This window comes from Pelmatolapia mariae, linkage group LG9, assembly GCF_036321145.2.
Source record: "Pelmatolapia mariae isolate MD_Pm_ZW linkage group LG9, Pm_UMD_F_2, whole genome shotgun sequence".
In the NCBI taxonomy this organism is placed as follows: Eukaryota; Metazoa; Chordata; class Actinopteri; order Cichliformes; family Cichlidae; genus Pelmatolapia; species Pelmatolapia mariae.
In genome coordinates, this window is record NC_086235.1 from 13,878,257 (window position 1) to 13,897,189 (window position 18,933).

Consider the following 18,933-nt stretch of genomic DNA (forward strand, 5'->3'; position numbering starts at 1 on the left):
TTTTCACTTTTTATCGCTTGTTTTACTTATTTAGTATTCTGCATTGAATTTACATACTGGCATCAACTACTTAAAACATAGAAACATAGAGTAACAAAATTAATGTTGCCATTCTTTGTTTAGATGTATAAATGGTATTTACACTGACTAAATGCATATAGCGATGTTTATAATGGCAAAGCCACATGGGGTTAATACCTGACCCTGCAGTTCTCCTTTTAGAGTCTTTCAGCTAATTCTGTTTTCTTTTAAAGCCCATATTTACACTCTTACTATACCTTAAGCAAAAGGTCATAAACGAAGAAGATATTTTTCTGTGTTGGCTGAATGCATAAATAGATGCAAAAACACCAACTTTACACAGAAATGAGTGGGTACAAACAGTTGATGTGGGAACAGTGATGTTTTAAAAAACAAACAAAATATAGAGAAAAGTGTTTGCCACTTCTCAATTTCCTATCTTTTGTATGTTTGTCACACATAAATGTTTCAGATCATCAAACAAATTTAAATATTAGACTGAGATGACACAAAATGCAGTTTCATAATGAAAGTGTTTATTATTAATGGCCCCTAAACCTAGCAGCAACAACTCCCATCAAGTGTTAGCGATAACTTGTAATGAGTCTTTTACGGCACAGTGGAGGAATTCTGGCCCCTTTGCAGAATTGTTGTAATTCAGCCACATTGGAGGGTTTTTGAGATGGAGATGCCCGAACCAGTTCACTGGCTCCTTTCGATGTGGAAGACTAACAGCGCTACTCTGAGCGTCTCTTTGATGGCTGAACTCTTCAGAAAAAGCTAATTTCCACCGATTGCATCTGCAATCTCATTCTTTTTGTCACTACCCAGACCAGAAAAGGGTGGGGTGCCTACTCTGGGTTAGGGATGACCTCCTGCCGCAAGAGTTTAACTATCTCGGGGTCTTGTTTATGAGTGAGAGGAGAAGGGAGCGGGAGAGTGACAGATGGACTGGGGCTGTGGCTGCTTTGATGCGGGTGCTGCATTAGTCTGTTGTGGTAGAGAGAAAGAGAGAGCTGAAAATAACATGTGCATCCAAAATTGCTGAAGGCTTTATTAGACTGAGCACAGTCATCACATTAAACACAACAGCAAGCAAACTCCTGCAACCACTTGTCAACCGGGGCAGAAATATTTACATTTCCCTGGTGACTGGTGGAACCAAGGATCACTCAACAATCTCAGGGACTGCATGATTTCACTGACTTCACATTGACACGTCATTGCCAGCTCTCATTTTTTCCTATTTTTCCCTAGCAATGGGTGGTTATCAGGCAGTTGCCAACTGCTCTTCTGTGGCTCTTCTGCGGCCAGTTGTGTAACAGGTGTCTTAGACAGAAAGAAATCATAACAACAAAACCAACCAACACAAATATGATAAGAAAGAAAAAGAAATGACAAAAGCCACAAAGATAGATATGTGATTCATAACGGTACATACTCAAGTAGTTAGCAGTTTGAGAAAGTTTAATAGGGATGTTTTGTTAAAAGGCTCTCTCGTACAGTTGCAATGTAGGTCAGACAGTCTTTATAACCTAAAGATGACCTACTTGCTTTTGCAGCTCTTTTCCCCCTCTGCTTTCAGTGATATTGTGTGCAATTCACATCAGTTGCTAATTTTTTATGCCCTTCTGTTGGTCTACATTTAGCGGTGATAGCACCATCAACAGCAGAGAAAAAGAGGCCTGCCACTAAGTAAACAGAAACAGATACAATACAAACATCTTAAATATTAAAATAACTTGGCTTATAAATTTTAATGAGAAAATAAATGCATTTTAGCGAGGAACACAGAGCGTAAACACAACTTTTGTTTGTTTACAGGATAATACCCTGGGGCACCTTTTAAGCTCACAGGATATAAACTTCAAGCCTGCAGCCTCAAAAATAGTAAAGGAGCACAATTAACATCATATCAACATCAAAACTCTTCTCAACAATCTCCTCAGATATAACCCTTTTGGCACATATCTACAAACTATGTGAATGCATTCTGACTTATACTGACTTCTACCTCAAGTCTCCTGTTTTATATTCCTAAATAAATATTTCTCCTTTCTAGAATAAGGTTTTGCCAATAACTATTATAGTTATGTCCATTAATTATCTTCCATGCAGGCTTGATTATGTTCCGGATCATACCAGTGTTGTGATGATTAAGTCCCATTTCCACTTTCACAAAGATTTGCTTTTACTGCATGTTGTGAGAATTCAAATACTCACATACTCGTGTATATCATTGAATTCTGGTGTTCCAGTCACTTCCATGGCCACAGGTGTATAAAATCAAGCACCTAGGCATGCAGACAGCTTCTGCAAACATTTGTAAAAGAATGATGTCCAAACTTTATGTGGCCTTCAGATTAGGTCAAGGCAGTTGTGTAAAGTAGCTTCATGGGATGAGTGTCCATGGCCAAGCACCTGCATCCAAGGCCTACATCACCAAGGGCAATGGTCTAAAGCAGGGGTAGGCAACTCCAGGCCTTGAGTGCTGGGGTCCTGCAGGTTTTAGATATCACCCTGGATGAACACACCTGAATCAAATGATTAGTTCATTATCAGGCCTCTGGACTCCTTCAAGACATGTTGAGGAGGTAATTTAGCCATTTGAACTAGCTGTGTTGGATCAAGGACACATCTGAAACCTGCAGGACACCAGCACTTGATGCCTGGAGTTGCCTGGTCTAAAGCATACTGCCACTGGAGTATAGAGCAGTAGCAGAGATGTGTTCTCGAGAGTGACGAATCATGCTTCTCCATCTGGGAATTCCATAGAGGAGTCTGGGTTTGGGAGTTGCCTGAAGGATGGTACTTGTCTGACTGCTTTGTGCCAAGTGCAAAGTGTGATTGTTTTTCAGGAGTTGGACTTCCCCCCTTACTTCAAGTGAAAGTAACTCTTAATTACTTGCTCCCAATTTTGTGATTGCAGGGTTTGCGCCTTCTTGTTCCAACATGACTGTGCAACAGTGCGCAAAGCAAGGTCCATAAAGACATGGATGAGTTTGGTGTGGAAGAACTTGACTCACCTGCACAGAGTCCTGACCTGAACCTGAAAGAACACCTTTGGGATGTATCACAGTGGAGACTGCTAGCCAGGCCTTTTTGTCCAACATGAGTGTGTTACCTGATGAATTAGCTTCTGGAAGAAAGTTAAATAGTTCCCATAATAGACCATTCTTGTCTCACTACCATGCCATGAGCCCCATGTTGTGCAAAACATATTAGGTTAAAATTCACAGATGGCTTTCCTACTTACTGTCAAAAAGCTGTAATTACAAGACTTTAAAGGGAAAACCACTCAGCCAAGTAGCTGCAATTAACATACATTCATATTTATTAGCTCTTAGTTAATGGTGAGTAGGTGCACCTAAAGTTTCACTGTGATTAAAGTTTATTAAGTTTATTTTATCAAAGTTCTTAACCCTTGTATTTTAGTGAAAATTGAAAATGAATCTATATGACTCATTTAGTCATTTTTTTCACCATCAGATTAATCGGCCTTGGCTCACTTTCTGTGAAGAACATGACGAAAACATATTTTCAACGAATGCACACTGTAGCCACCCACTCCCCTACATATTTACATTACATGTGTGGTGTTTGGGTCCACTCGGGGTAATAAGTGTGGAAATAGTAGTACTGTTTACATTCACTCTACCCTGTTCTACCTCGGCCTGTTGTTAGTGTGTGTTGGTTTGCACATGTGTGCATGTGTTTTGTCTTTCTGCTCCTGCTATTCCTGCAGAAATCTGCAGCATTATTACATTTCAAGCACCTACACCTGTCACATTACCACATGTTTTACCCTCTATCTTGCAGGAACCATTCCATAGTTTCCTCACACTCTATCTCAGCTGCATATTGCAGAGAAATACATATTGATGCCAGTAATGGTCAAATTGAAAGGTCCTCTTGCCAAGGAATGAGCCGTCCTGCACAGTTCAAAGAAATAAACATCATTTATGGTGAAAGACTTTAATTTCCATTTGTTCAAGGTAAAAAAAAATTTTCACCCATGTCTTGAATATGATTCATTTTTCTTTTGTATTACATTTTAATGACAAAAAACAAATTGCAGTTTATTCATAAAATGTGATCTAACAGAAATAAAGTCCAAATATGAATGATATATGTGGTCTATATCACTGAAGTAAATCACAAATCTACAAAGAATCTTTACATAAATTGTTATGTCTGTGTTGATTCAAATGAGCTTTTTATTTCATCTTTGACTTCCTGTTCTCATGCAACAATTGTGTCTGCTGAAACTGCAATTCCAGACTAGACATGAAGTGTATTCTTTAACTGTCTTACCCTGACCATTACAATTCAACTTGCTCTGCAATATTCTCTCATAATGCATCACCTTGTCATGTTTTCTGTCTTAAATTACTCCGTGATTGATTTCATCTAAAGAACTTGATGACTTTTCCGTTCAGGGCTGGGAGGAATGATTGGTGTTCTTTGTTATTGAATCAATGTAATTTCATCCAATAGGCTTAAAATTGCAATGGTAATAAAACAGTTTGGAAAGATATAGTGTAGCCCTGAAATGCTTCTAATCTTGACAGCAGTGCTACATCTACATGTGGTAAATGTCTGTTCACACATAAGGGAAGTAAAATTGCTTGGCAACCATTAAAAAATGATCTGGCTTTGATGAATCAGCTAGGAGGAAAGGGTTAATTGTGTACACTGTCAAAATGGCAGACATTAATCCCCCACAAAGTGCTCAGGCTGGCCTGGTTATCTTTCTACCCTCTAACTGAACCTAATGACTTTGCAACACCTCATCTGTCACTGCTGTCATAACTTTTACTGATTTCATTAAAAGCCCTGCAGAGATTAAAACTGGGACTCTTCATTCTGCCTTTGCAGCCTGACACATTATTGGCAACGCATGCAGATTAATTTAAATGTTTTCTGAATCAAAAAGTGAAAATATGCTCGTCATTCCCCCTCTAAGCTAACATAATATAAATGTTAATTGAGATTTGTGCAGTGAGCTGAGAAAATGGATATTTGCAATAAAGCAAATGCTCTCCAACTTTTGAAATGCAATACAGTATTGGCTTCTTCTGTGCTGTACATTTACAGTACACTAACTGAGAAAACACATTTAGACAGAAATGAAAATATATAGTTAGGATGGAGCACGAGTTATCAGTGAAGTGCTGCTTCTAAACAGGCCCTTCTTCCATTGCAGTAATCACTTTGGCGGCTGAGATAATTTAAAGATTGAATTTTATACTGAAGTGAGCTGGTCAGCTGCTTTCTTCCCAAACAGCGAGCGACAAGTTCGAAGAAGTGAAATTAATCTGTCGGCAGCTACGAACACACGTGAGCTGACAGTTAAACCGGACTCGGTAACAGATTTGTTTAAATTAAAAATATATATGCACGTACCACACACACACACACACACATTTCCAGAGCTGCCTAACAGGCAACTCTCCAGCAGCAGCAACACCACCACCATTAATTTTAATCTATTTTTTATTTCCCCAGCTGTGAAAATAAAAAATTCAATATTGCAGAAGCTTAACAGCTCCACTGGAATTAAAACTGTGTAGTCAGTTTTATCCCAAGGCTCACTATCATAGCTGAATATCGCCTTTCTCTCCAAGGCAGACACTGCTGTCGTTTGTGTATAAATGAATAAACCCTAGTGCATTAAGCAGGGGTGAAAAGTTTTCTCATATATAGGTTAAACAGAAACAGCTGTGTGCATTCATGCCAACCGCTGGTGCTGTAGACTTGGTACAGCGGGGTAATTGTGTGTGGCATTGAAGCTGGCCCTCATTAACCTTACTGCATTACCTTTTACTGTGGATAAATGGAGGGCTTTAAATCAGCCATCTGTTGCTGCCCAGCTACCTCGCCAGAGTGGAAGTGACATACCCGAACCTTTCAAGGACATTAGTGTTGTAGACTAACAAGGAAGGGAGCTTTAATCAGACACAACAACCCTGCAGAGCTCAAGCTGGTTGATTCTTAACATCTTTTATCTCACAATGCTCTCTTATGGAAGAATTTGCTTTTATTGCAGCAGATGTTGATTTTTTACTAATTGCAAGGCTTATTTTTAGAGAGACGCCCCTTGTGAGTGGATGAATGCAGCATGACTGTTGCTGGTTTGATTTGAGCAACACAAGGGATGGGAAAAAATGATTTGGGGGAGTAGGCACAATCAAAGAAGAAAACAACATATGGACGACAAACCTTATTCAACTGTGAAAAGGTTGTCTTGCGGAACCTATACATTTTAGTAGACGCTGCTGTTTACTCCAAAGAAAAATAAGAAAAAATAAGAAAGTGTATTCCGGCTATGACTTTTCACAGTTGGAGGATGAGCAATGTGGTAATGTCAGCCAGTTTTCTGTTTTGCCCTGCTGAGTTCTACAGTCACACAGTGTGGACTCTTGTTAAAAACAAGGCCAAATCAGGGTCATAATCAGCCTTGGAATCACGTTGTATGTTCCCAAGTGAACCCCAAGAACTGGACTGTTTATTAATCTGAGTGAGGGCAAGTGTAATGAGTTTGGAGACTGCTGCTCGACCACAGGACACAAGTTTAAGTCTCATATGCCCAGCTGAAGTGTCCTTGAGATTGGATGGGATTTTTCAGCACCCCTAGAAACCCTTTTTTCTGTTTCCCTGAACTCTGAGCTAAAAACATTTTCCTAAACAAAGACATATATTCCCTATCTCATGAATTCATCCTTTACTTTACAGATCCCGAATACATTTCCATCATTTCCCAAATGTCAGATAACTTTTTAGTTCTTTTAAAAAAAAATACCTCCCCATTTTAGTTACCCATCCATGTCCAAGTATGAAAATCAGCAAGCATCAATATGTAACATATGTATGGTTTTTATTCAGCTATGAGTAGGTGTTTTTTTTCACACCCATATACAGTTACAACCCGTTCTCACTCCCAAATCGTAACATTTTACGCTAGGTGACAAATCGTCAACATATTACGTTTTCGGGCACCCAAGGCGTTCCTACGTCACGACATCGGAAAACTGCGGACACATGAGAACCGTTTGGACTCAATCTACACATCTTCGCTTTTTCCCTTAAAATCGCTTTAGAAAACACTATTTCACCTCATTAAAGTGCTGGTTAAGGTTAGGAATAAGGTTATGGTTAGGTTTCGCGATAAGGTTAGGTTTAGGCTTAGGTATACGGTTATGGTTAGGTTTAGGCATAAGGTTATGGTTAGGTTTAGGGATAAGGTTAGGTTTAGGCATAGGGATACGGTTATGGTTAAGGTTAGGAATAAGGTTATGGTTAGGCATAAGGTTATGGTTAAGGTTAGGCATATGGTTATGGTTAGGCTTAGTGATAAGGTTAAGTTTAGGGCTGCAGTACAGGGCTGGAAACCGCCGCGTACCATAACAACGTGGAAGGTCACCTTTCGCGTTCCTCAGGAACGCCGCAGGACGTGACAAAACGTCGGGATGTTACGCCTCGGGAGTGAGAACGGGCTGACAGTTATGTGGAAAAAAAGAGTTTCCTCAGGACCCTTTGGTAGCTCGCTGAACCACATTTAGCAGCAATAACTTGAAGTAATCATTTTCTGTTTTAGTCACTGAAATAATTTTGCCCCACTCTCCTTTATAACACTGTTTCAGTTCACTGAGCTCTGAAGTTTGACTCGGCCATTACAACATCTTGTAATTCTTTTCGTGTTTAGCCATTCTGTTGCAGATTTGCTTCTGTGTTCAGGATCATTGACCTGTTGTTTTGCCCAACTTGTGCCAAGCTTTTTCTGCCAGACAGACAGCCTCAGATTTGACTCTAGAATATTTTTGGTATATGGGGGAGTTGATGGTTGTCTTGATGCTCTAGTCCTGTGGCTGCAAAGCAAGCCACCAAAAATCATCACTACTTCACTATCGTGCTTCAGAGTTGGCAATTGTGCTGATATGCCAGTCTATGCAGGCTCAGGAAGACTGTGCCAGTAGGGCCACAGTCTTCCTGCAAAGAGTCCTATGAAAAACATTTTCTTTCACATGCCTGTAGTACATGCTTCATCACCATTCATTTTTACCAGTTTTATACTAATGCAAATGCATTTGGCATTTTGGAAACCTGCCTGTGAGACATCTCTAGAGTAAGGGAATGCAAAACATAGTTCAGTTTAAATGTGAATCAAGTTTATATTTAATTCTGAACTAAAATTTTAGATCGGAAATTAATTTGACACGGGTCTTACACCCTTATCGTCACCTGTTTTTAAACCCTCTGTGCCAGAATTCAAATGACCTGCCAGCGAGGAACATGGAGCCACAGTTAAATTGTATTTGTAAAGAGCTCCCAGTTGAAGGCACTGAGTAATTTCAACTGGCAGCCAGCAAGACCGGTGCCATTAGTGAAATACAAGATGACAAACTGCCATAATAGTGTCCAGTTTTCTGTTGACTGACATTAATTTGACATGTATTCAAACAGTGTGCTGTATGACTTGTTAAAATGTCATTGTGGTGACAAGTGCGGCACATACGCTGCATAATCAACCACAAATCACGATTAAATGAGAAGTCTGAAATGGAGAAGGACACGGTAATGAACGCAGAGAAGCAATATGAAAGAGACACATCTTAATGATGCACCAAATATTTACAGACATCTGTAAACCATCTGCAAGTAATTATCACATCTGTTTACAATAAACGCAAAAGCTTTCTTTGTCCTTAAGTTCATATTTATTTGTAAAAGGAAACAGGTGCTCATTGAAACATTTGACTAGTTAAATGACACAAACAGGGTTTTTTTTATTGTTTGATAACACAAATTTTTTATCTACAATGACAATGAAGTTTCTATTCATACAACAGTTATAATATAACGTTTTATACATGAACTGAAAATACAAAGTTACAGTAAACATGCCTTTTGATAAAAATATTTTTACAAAAAAATGTACATTTCTATACAACAGTTATCAGTTACACATCTCTACAAGTCCCACGATTCCGGTTTAAACCTGCAATTACTCCAACAAACTGTCAGTGTATTATTTTTTATTATTTTTAACTTTTAAAATTCATCTAGCCTTTTTGAAATAAACATGATAAGGGCTATTTACAGCGGAAAGAAAATCGAGTTGAGCCAAAAGTGTTCTAATGTGACCCAGATAAATTACGACAGTTAAAAGCAATGAGGGTTTTTTTCTGTGTTTTTGCAGAATATTTGACACGTCACCATACTGTCCATCAAAAAACAGGCTACCAGCAAAAAAAGAACCCAGACAAAAACCCCTCCCCCAAAACAAACAAACCAAAAAAGATAAACATGTTGCAAAGCCATTTCCTTTAAACATGTTCGGAATACAAAAATAGTGCTAAATATTACACATTATCATCATTCACCAGATACTTATTTTGAATGAACTTCAGGATAATCTTTTTTTGATTTTATGCATGTTTTTCCCCAAGTAGCCCTGCCAGGACTGAGTAGTGTATTTATAATATTGTGCAAAGTCACTTTCCATTTTCGAAATCTTCTGCTGAAGGGAGTTTATTAAACCAAATCACAAAACAAAATTTGCTTACCTACTCTTGGTGGCATGGAATTTTGATAGCCTTGGTTTGGTACTTTTAAGTTACAATAATTTTTATTTACGCTTTTCAAATCACTGAACAATTAGAATCGATTCGAATACAACCAACACATTAACTGGTATTCATAGATTTTGAGAACCATTATTTTCTCCACAGTCAAAAAACAATTAAAAAAACACCACAGATGAGTGTATTTTTTAGATCAATTACGACACTGTTTTTCAAAAGAATGCTGAGTGATGAATTTATATTTTATCTTGATTACACCAGGGTGGATCAAACCTTTAGCAATTCAAGGAACACCAACTTAAAAACAAGGTTTCAGCTTTATCAGGAAATTATTGAGAAAGTCTTTTGTATTATTAACAATATATGAATTATTTATAACCAGTTTCTAATTTGGTATTTTGAGAGAAACAACCCGTGAAACTTTCATCAAGACTGAATCACATGATTAAAAATGTCTTATATAGCCTTCTTATGTATCCAGGATGCACCTTTTTAGTAGCGTTACTCCAAACAATAATCCTTCTTCATTAGGGAACCTTTAAACTATGCTAATAGCTTTAAAAGAATACATACCAGCTGATCACTTTGTTGCATCAAGTAGCTGATGGAGCAACATGGTGCTAACTAGCAACATGGCATTATTAGTTATTAACTATATCATAAACATATCTAAGAATGGGGAAGTTCTTATTAATACCTTTGATAATTCAGAGGTTCAGCATCAATCACACGGTTTAAATCTGGGTTTTTAAACGTATTTTACATTGCAGGCCACATACACCTGAATTGGGCTGGACTAGTGAAACTACATTATAAATGTATAAAATTACAGAAGAGGTTCTGGCAGTTCACTGCCCATGCTCTCCTGTAATTCTAAAAAAACAAAGTTTTCATTAACTCACAAAAAATGTCCTTTTAATTCAGTGGACTCACCAAGGACTGTTAATTGTGTCTGCTAGCAAAAAAAATTGCAAAATAAAAGCTCCTGTGGGTCGGATATCCTCCCAGCATGCAAAATGTCCCACAAAGTTTTTATAAGATGAAACCTAAATGAGAAAAAAATAGGGATGCCAACAATACAATATGAGGAAGAAGAATGGAAAGATTGTGTTATCCCATCATTTTGTTGTTTGTGTTGCGATGCGTAGCAAGAACTTGTCGGTATCCAAATTCCAGTTTAAGGCTTTTATATTTTTATAATTTAAACTACAGTATTTTGAAACCTGGAGTCAGGGTGTGATTTATGAAACCAAACAGAGGTGTGGGAGTTGTTTTTTTTCCCCATGAAAATAATTAATGTATCACAGTGGTCCTATATACTCTGAGGCCAGTTAGAATATTTAGTACTGCTGTCAATGTAATGTTCATAGAATAACGACAATCATCCATTTAAACCACGACATTTACGAGAATATTAATGGTAAAATTAATATGTGTAATATTCTCTGTCTCGTGTTTTCCCCTTCAGACACAGGTGATCAACTCAAATGCAAGAACACAAATGGTGAAACTTTTCAGTCAAACACTAAAACACTGATAGTTTTTACTGTAACGAAGGCGTGAACAGAATTTTAGCTGATATGCATCTTCATCAATGCCACACAGCAATGAGCTGAGACACCTGGGTCCCAACAACAACCTCCTCTCAGCAGGCTTGGAACAGCATCAGCTTCTTATTGTTTGAATTAACACTGCGGTGGTTAAATTTGAATGGCAGAAAAATACCAGAGTAAACTTGATTTGAATAACGAACACGTTGAACGCGCTGTCATCCATTCACTTGCGACGTAATTCAATTTGCAGCAATTTATGTATAATCAGGTAAATTATAATTGCTCAGCTAAAGCTGAAACTATATGTAGATTGTTATGCAATCCACATAAACAGTTGAAGAAATTCCAGTGTTTTCTTTTTTACTGTTCGTAAGCTGCATCGAGTGAACGGTCAAATCATCTCAGTGCCTAGTGAAGTTGCTTTAATGGAGCACTACGCTTTATTTCAAGTTCGATTATTCAAGAAATTTCGGGGTTCTGAATCAAAGATCTCATCCTGAGATAGTATGAAAGCCTGCCAATGTTTAATTTAAAATCATAATAAGTTCCACCATTTCAAAAAACCTTACTTTGCTGGCTCGACTAGATAAAATGGAATCAATGCAGGATGCAGAAGGAGAGGGTGAAGGAGAAAGGCGCTGGCTCCTGAACAGCAGCAGTCCATGTTGGGATGCACAAGCTGAGCGGGGAGGAGTGCACTGAGACGTTAGGGCACTGCTCCCTGGCAGGAGGCCTGTGCCAGTGTTGGCGCTCTACCACAGGAAGCCCTTTCTGCTTCTGAAACTTGGCAGGAGTTGGAATATATGATGGAACAGCCCCACAGGGCATTTGTGTGATAAATGGATAAAGCTGGATAAAGTTATGCTCACAGCTATTGGCTTATGTATGAGTCAAATCCGAAGCAGACGGCAGCGATGTTTCATTCTTTTGCTGAATTTCCTACCACGGTCACAGATTGTTCTGTCATTTATTCATTTGATATTTGAGCATAAACAAAAATTCTTTGAAAAACAGAAATTACAGCACAAGGACATTTCAGAAGAGCAGTAACAATAGATCAAAAACATTTCCATCTTTGAACATAATTTCATTTAGAAATCCAAATAAATCCTTTTATTTCTTTGACTTCGGTTTGATTTTTTTCAGTTTCAGGATTAGAGTGCGAGTTCTTCCAATGAAATATAAGTTGCACATGAAGTAAACTCAGGCCACTGAATTAAAATGGGTCTTGAATATATTTTCTTTAGAGATCATCACATCACATTTTGTTTGAGCTGCACAGTCAGGCATCTAAATGTGATTCGGCGTCTCTCATACACAACTTACAGTCCTGAATGGGTGTCTTGATCCCTTACAGATCATTTCCTGTCTCTTGAAGGTGATGATGAATTCTAATACCACCGTCCAGGAGCGTCTGCTTCCTCTCCCTGAAGAGATAAAGGAGAAAACCTATGAAAATACATTACAGAACTGCGTCTCCTCCTCAAACATGGTGAATGCTTATAATGCTGTAAATCTGATGAGGATTAAGCTGAATTTTAAGGCTTGTCCATTCTGAATGGCCTCAGAAATATCTCGGGAAGTGCAGAAATATTTCCTGGTAGCTGGAGCTGCCTCGCTAATCCTTCTGGACATGACTTATTGAGGTTCTTCTCACTGTGATTTTCAACCCTTGGTGGGCCTGCAAGCTACACATTCATATATTCTCTCGATCCTCGAGTGGGATTTTCAGGTTTTTAAATGTATGTGCTGTGAGGGGGTTCGGTGAATTGGCCGCTGATGGAATTTCAAAAAGGCAGACATATGGAAAGAAAATGGAAAACTCAAGTGTAACGTGGTTTCATAAGAGGTGGAGGGGGGAATAAGCTGTTGCCTAAACTGAACATTTTTGCCTGTACATTAAGAAACTGTAGCTACATAGCAACCGCATAGCATATGCTCATTTTGTACAAAATCCCACTAGAAATCAAACAAAAAAAAATGCAAAAGCACACAAATGATTAGCTTCATTGAGCATAAAGATGGAGAACAGAGGGAAATAGCTAGTCTTGTCATAAATGGCAATGAGAGGAATCAAGGGGCCTTTATTGGCAAATAATATAAGCTCATGTAAGCACAAAGTCTGGAAAGGTTAATCTTGTTAAGATGACGTTAACGCCATAACCGCTGCACGCCGTCAACGCGTTAGCGCGGTTAGCTAGTTAATGCATTAGCTCCGTGCAGCCACACGCACGGGGCGATCTGCACTAGCTCGCTAATGGAGATTTGCCACGCTAATGCGGTTATGGCGTTAACGTCATCTTAACGAGATTAATGCTGACAGCACTAGTAAAAAGTTAGAAAACCAGGAACACATGCAGCATAACAACAGGGAATATAAACAGGTATCTCATAGAGGAGGCGGGCTATGAATACAGTGGGAGCTAATTAAACAATGGCAGATATAAGTGAGTAAGGTAAAAAGAGTCAATGGCAGGTGAAGACAACAAGCAAGAAGAAAAACACCAGTGAGACTAAAATAACAACAGAATCACAAACAGCAACCAGAGCACTGTGCTACAAAGCAAGTCCAACGTATGCGGCATGTCCCTCTGTTATCTGGTTTCATCTACCCTAACATCAGCAATCATGCTGTTGAGCTGATAGCTATGAGCTAGTTTACATGAAAGCTGAAGCTTTGGCAGCATGTGACCATCAGAAACATGGACAGGTCCTCTGTCAAAAACCCCAGCTATGTTAGAGTAACAGGGTATCAGTGCTCTGTCATTAAGACATGGACGAATCACACCATCTATTATTCCACTAAATTAATATTTAAATGTTCATAAGACCGTTATAGTTTATATTCTTTCAGCTGCAGCCCTTGGTAGCGGTAGCTGGGATTACTCTAAAGATTAAATCGAAAAGCGGAATTCAAATGTAGGCTTATGCTACGTACAAAATGATATAATTCAAAAGAGTTACAACGAATAAATCAAAATTGGGTACAAAAATCAACAGAGCTCTGCTGCCTCTAATGAAGTGAGTTTGCCTTAAGTCATCCAACACCAACAGAAGACTAACAGAGTTTAACTCAGTGCTACGTCTACACTGAGCTACTCGTAAACACTGCTGCGCACCCATGCTGTGAAGAGCTAGCTAGCACCAAGCCAACTGATGATGTGGCTGCATCATTACCCACACCCTGAGAGGCGAGAAGCAGGGAACTCTTTACCTTAGGCCTCACCATTCATATCCCCTTTCACAAAATTCAATTAGATGAATGTTGTTTATGGGCAGTTCTGGCCCATTGGAATGTCATTATTGCTCCGTCTGTCGAATTCGGTATTAGATGCCCTTCAGTGAAGCTGGTCTTCCAAATGTCACGGAGCTTATGACTTAGGAGATGATTAACGAATGTTTAGAGAAGCTCAGGACACAGTTCAGCAGCTACGGTTTCTAATGAGGACTGGATGTAAGGTCTTTAATGAGGGCAGGCTGCAAGACCCCCCCCCCCCAGAACCTTTTGCAGTCTTTTATTACGACTTCACAGCCGCTATAATGGATGCTTAGATCAAATACAAATCTAAAGCTCTTACCTGATCTCAGTTGTCAATATCCGATACGTGGTTTTCTATCTGTAAAGGAGAGCACATAGAGGAGGTTAACATCACAGACATGATACAGCCTTTTTAACTGAGCACAGAGGTTGTATTTAATCTTTTCTAAAGGTCACTGCTGATATACGCTCAACAAGAGCAGCCATGCCAACCTGCAGAACAGTCTTTGTAGCACATTATCACAAAGTGTGATCAATGTGACCTTCAGGAAACAAATAAATCTCTTCGACCATGCCTCTGAAAAATAATCTCTTCCATTAGTGAGGACACGGAGCTTTCATCTAGGATAGCATGGCCATGTTCACCTGCTGGGTAATGGCTAATAAATAAAGCATAATAAAGAAAACAAGGCCAGTGAAATCCAGATAAAACCAGTATCAATTGTTTCCATGTCACTACTTGAACTTGACGATTGTGAAATGGAAAACATATTTAAAACGTTCAAGAATACCATGTATTGAGGATGTTTTGAACAGGTGAAGCCAACATGCATTTTGGTTTTGTTCCCCGGGACCTTCACCATACCTTTTACTTAACAGCAGTCTATTTTTCAGCTGAAATCACTGGCGTAATAAATGTGTGTCTAAGCCACAGCTGACTGAGATCAACTGGCTGAGTGAATACAATCAATATAAGCATTGTGGGAACTGTCGCGTCAAAGACTGATTAGTTTCAGTTTTAGATTTTCCTTGATTGGAAATAGTAATCTTTTTGAATTGTTGGTAGTTTGAAACATAAACATATAAATGCCTTCCTTACTTCCCACCACCTTCCTCACTGGTTCTAGAGGTTTTGACCAGTTATGGTGTTTTTATGATATTTTAATGAAAAGATTGCTGTAACTACACAAAAGATGTACTGTATTGTTTCATTAAGTAATCCTTCTGTTAGGCTGATAACTAAATTACGCTGTCACTGGCTAATGTCAAGTATTTAAGCAGTGCATTAAAATGAAGGTGGTAATAATTTTGCTCAACAGACTACATATGTCTACGTCTAGGTTTGATTTGTTGTACATTCAGAGATGCTCTTCTTCATACCTTGGTTTTCAAAGTGGTTATCTGGTACTGTCGGCTTCCTATCAGCTTGAAGCAGTCTTGCATCAACAAGTTATTTTCACCAAGAGAACTGACACTGCTGATATTTCCTATTTTTCAGATCATTCTCTGTAAACCCTAGTGATGGTTGTGTGGGAAAATCCCAGTAGATAAACAGTGTACAATACTCAAAAGTCTGGCAACAACAACCATATCACATTCAGACTCACTAACATCACTTTTAGTGAACTGCCGATACCAACATCGATATTGACACTTTAAACTTATAAAGGCAGTTTATGTAGAGGAGAACAGTGTGTGATGACTTCTGAGATGAATCGTCATCAATCTGGATAGAAACAAAGGATTGATCCATTACTGATACCAATGCTGATGTCAATACTATTGGAATTTGGACTGATCTGCCCACCTCTAATCACCTTTCTTTCCCAATTTTGACTCTCGGTCTTTACTTCAGCAGGTGGTCTTGACCATTTCTACATGCCTAAATGCACTGATTATTGGCTGTTTTACTGTGTTAACAAGCAGAAATCTACATACATCTATATAGTATAACACATAGTGTAATATACAATTATACAAAACTGATAAAAGTAATAAGTTCTTTTTAAGTCAAATAAATTCATGTTTTTATATGAACCCAGCTGAGAATTTGACATTTTCCACTAAATTATTATTATTTTTAAATAATCCTAATAATTGAATCTCTTTGAGGGATCATCTTTTGTTGGCCGCTTCTACTGACCTTGTGAAAGAAAACCTCTGAAGTGAACCTTCACTTCACGGTTGGACCCACACCACTTCATGTCAAGTCTGTCTTAAATGCTCTCCTATGTGTATTGAGCCCACTGCTTTAATTATAGCCTGTAAGCATGTGTATGTGTGTGAGCCTGTGCCTGTGTGTGGGCCTGAGAAGAGGCTTACTTCCACTGTTTCAGCTAGGGTCGACAGGGAGAAACTGTCAGTCCGGACGCCCTCACCATTCACTCATGTGAAGCCCCCGCTCTCTTAGATCTGTGGCCATGAATAATTCTGGAAAATTAACTTTCAGAAGGCGAAGACTGTCTGCCCACTTGAGATCTCCCAAAGTGCCTTGCTTTCTTCCCCCCTGTCAGGCCTGTCAACCGTTTCTCTTACCAGATGGTGGCTACCCTCCTCGTCATAGTCATCCTCGCCTCCATCGGTCATCTCTCCCGCCTCTACGTCCAGCGCCCCCTCGCCGGCCTCCTCTCCAGAGTTTTCTGCCGTCTCTGACACAGACTCCTCATGCAGGGAGTCACAGTTGTCCTCATATTTTCTCTGAGCCTCTGAGAGAGAGAAAGGAGGCCACAGTGAATGAAGTAAGAGTGCAAGCAGGGCCTGTATTTTTCTTTGATAATAATAGTAGTAGGCTGCTTTTTTGCTGTTTTCCCAGTTGTGCAGAAACAGGCCATGGTTCTCCTTACATTCAACTGGAGTGAAGTAGTTTGTCCTCAGCAAGCAACTGGTGACTAACACTACTTTTTTTATTTGAAGCAGCAAAGCATCAACATTAGGATCAAAATGCATGACATGTTTCCCCAATTAACACACGTATGTACAGTTCTTAGCAGATTTACGAGACCGCCTGTTACATTAAAAAAAAAAGCAGGAATGCACATACGTTTTGACAACAAATTTTTCAAAAACTGTTTAAAAAATTATATCACTTTTTTCATTTTTAACAGCAAATTGAATTCACATTTCTATTTGAACACTGGACTTCTCTGAGAAGTCAGAAATGAATCAAGAGTAACGTTAAACCACTCAAATTATATCTGCTCAGGAATGCAAATCATTTCAAAACTTAAAAAAAACAAAAGCTTTACAAGTGCTTTACTATTTTTTTTACTAAATTGGAAAAATTAATGAATCTAAAAATAATAATATAATTTTAACATTAAAAATATCATTTTGAGTAAAGATGTCGCATATATACGTGGATTAATGATTACAGAGACACAAAAGAGTTTTGGTAATTACAGAAACTGTTAATTTAGAACAATTGTGGGATACCCCTTAAACTGGGTGATGTTACAATAAATGTTCAGTACTCTACATGCTGAAAGGCGCTGCTGGTAACATGTTTTTATTGTGCAAGGGTTCAGACAAGGTGTTGGTACTCCATGAATAGCTTCTTAAAGAGATCAAACTAAATTTTAGGGGATGTAACTGCACTGAGACAGAACACCTGATTTGCATTTAGATGGAAAAGGATTTAGATTAAAATTTTGTATAGTTTGCATTATTTAAAACAAGCTCAAATATACAAACTCCACTTTTGCTAGCTAGCTACCAACAGATGTGTCAACCCCTGGATTTGCATATAGCTTAGGCTTCCTGCTATTTGCCTCCATTTTCATCTTTTCTTTATTTATGAAGCCAGTTCATTTAAAGCTCCGCTATATGTGCATATTTAGGTTACAGTGTCGCATGTCTGCATTAAATTATCCAGGCCACTTAACATTAGGATTATTTATTACACAAATGTTATTTTTTTCAAGATGTATCTGTGAAAACACATTTTATATCTTATTTTGATTTCTTTTTATGTTAAAACATCATAATGGCTCTTTAGTGTAGTGGTTAACACTTTTCCTGAACAAATCAGAGATCCCTGGTTTGATCCTGGGAGAAGACAAAGATCACTTTGGGATTAAGTCAGGAAGCACATACAGTACAAAGAGTTTGCCAGATCCAACATGCAGAGCTGCCCGCTGTGAGTAAGCGGCCCTTTATGAATAAGGGATCAATCCAAAGTAGCTTGATTTATGTATGCTGCTTTACACTGAATAGCCAAAATGTCTGTGCAGCCCAGTTTAAAACATTTTGCACAAATGTTTTGAGACTACAGCCCCAATATTCTCCTCATATCACAGTTTATTATGCTTTATGACTTTTAATCTTGATGTTAACTGCAGAACTTTATTCCTGGAGAACACAGAGAAATCAGCATCCGTGTGTTGTCTCTGACTGCAGCCAGTTTTTTGCCACCTTAAGATAAACAACTTCAAAGATTAAACATCTGGCGAGCCGTGACTTCTTGATATCCGTTTTAAGACTGGCTACCTGTTGCTTTTTGAATTCATTAGAAAATCTT

General features: G+C 38.5%; 1 protein-coding gene across 3 annotated transcripts in view; it reads right to left on the bottom strand.

Annotated features, from left to right (window-relative positions):
• Positions 1–8,728: 8,728 nt before the first annotated feature.
• LOC134634238 (RNA-binding Raly-like protein) overlaps positions 8,729–18,933 on the bottom strand; it is a 117,715-nt gene continuing 107,510 nt past the window's right edge. For all 3 annotated transcript variants that reach the window (XM_063483321.1, XM_063483322.1, XM_063483323.1), the window contains 3 exons: positions 16,953–17,122; positions 14,737–14,775; positions 8,729–12,585 (listed from right to left, as the gene is read on the bottom strand). In XM_063483321.1, the coding sequence (XP_063339391.1) occupies positions 14,743–14,775; positions 16,953–17,122 (203 nt within the window). In that variant the 3' untranslated portion in view covers positions 8,729–12,585; positions 14,737–14,742. The remainder of the gene's footprint in view (positions 12,586–14,736; positions 14,776–16,952; positions 17,123–18,933) is intronic.